Raw genomic sequence first — 1,505 nt, forward strand, 5'->3', positions numbered from 1 at the left:
AACCTGGCCGTGTGCCTGGCCCCCTCCATCTTCCACCTCAACGTGGCCAAGAAGGAGAGCACCTCGCCGAGGTGAGGGTTGGACTAGCTCGGCCCCCGCCATCTGCCCGTCACCCCTTCCCTGTCCACCTTGGGAGGAGGGCACGGGCCTGGAGGCCTGGGCAAGGCACGGTGGGGAGGTGCATGCTCTCACACAGCCCCCCCTCGCTCTGCTTTGCCATGAGGGTCTCCCCCCATCTGCGACCCAGAGCAGAGCAATGTGGGGCTGGAGGTGGGCACGATGCCCACCCGGTCCCAGCGGTGCCTGCTCCTCCTCAGGGCGATGCATAAGAGGGGGACCATGGGGAAGCCGGACCAGAAGGACCTCAATGAGAACATGGCTGCCACACAGGGGCTCTCCCACATGATCACCGACTGCAAGAAGCTCTTCCAGGTGGGTGGCCGTGGCGTGTCCAGGCTGGCATTGTCACCCCGGGAGGAGGCCCGGCTGCACCTGGTGGGGGTGCCGGGCCCACGCCGGAGGACGCTGCAGGGTCTCTCCCAGGCAGACCCTGTCCCTCCTTCCTGCTTCGTGGTGGGATGAGGAGCTGGGGTTTGCTTGCTGCTGAGGACCACTCACCAAGCCCACGTAGGATCCCTCTGGCTTTCTGAAGATCTGTATGCTCTTGGCTTCTAGGTCTCCCACGACATCTTGCTGCAGCTGAGCACCTCCTATATGGCAGCAGACACTTACCCCCATCCCCTGGCTGACTTCGTTTGTCAGGGGGACAGCAAGGATTTACACTCCTACTTCGAGCAGAGTGTCCAGAACCTGCTCAAAGAGTCGTCGGAGAAATTCAAGGGCTGGCTGAGCACCCCAGGGCCCCTGAACACGGAGCTCTCCTGCAAAAAGGTGAATGCTGCTGTGATGGGGGGCTTGGGGTCACATGGAAAAGCATCTACGGGGTGACCACCGGGAGCCACAGGTCCTGCAGGCACCTGCTGACCTGCCAACAACCCTTGGAGCCTGTTCTCTTACGTGAGGAGGGATCATCAGCCTTTTGCCTGTCCAGAAGCAGGGCTGAGCAATGGACAGCTCTGGGATGGAGGGTGCTGGCAGAGTCCACCACGTTGTTGTTAGCAGAGGAGCTGGCTGCCTGCCTTCAGTGCCTCTCCAGCAGCCAGGGCAGCTCCTGTCCAATCCCTCACTAGGTAGTGGATGTGGCAGAGCCATCAGTGAAGATGTTTGGGGGGGGTTAGCCTGGCGGGGTCCCCTGGGACAGCTGGCCTGACCCTTCCCTTGTCCCGGCAGGTGGGGGACGGGCACCCCCTGCGCCTGTGGAAGGTCTCCACGGACGTGGAGGCCCCTCCGGCCGCGGTGCTGCACCGGGTGCTGCGGGAGCGTCACCTGTGGGACGAGGACCTGCTGCAGAGCAGGGTGGTGGAGGCGCTGGGGCGGGACACGGAGGTGTACCACTACGTGACGGACAGCATGGCCCCGCACCCGCGCCGGGACTGCGTGCTGCT

General features: G+C 63.8%; 1 protein-coding gene across 1 annotated transcript; it reads left to right on the forward strand.

Moving 5' to 3' along the window:
- Positions 1-3: 3 nt before the first annotated feature.
- On the forward strand, positions 4-1,497 carry LOC103774110 (stAR-related lipid transfer protein 8-like; the record flags this gene model as incomplete). The annotated part of the gene is made up of 4 exons (XM_008941490.1): positions 4-71; positions 318-432; positions 676-891; positions 1,291-1,497. Coding segments are annotated over 4 exons (606 nt in total), but the record flags the coding sequence as incomplete, so codon positions are not given.
- Between the last annotated feature and the right edge of the window lie 8 nt (positions 1,498-1,505).

The sequence above is a fragment of the Merops nubicus genome, unplaced genomic scaffold (assembly GCF_000691845.1).
Source record: "Merops nubicus isolate BGI_N331 unplaced genomic scaffold, ASM69184v1 scaffold37245, whole genome shotgun sequence".
NCBI classification, from domain to species: domain Eukaryota; kingdom Metazoa; phylum Chordata; class Aves; order Coraciiformes; family Meropidae; genus Merops; species Merops nubicus.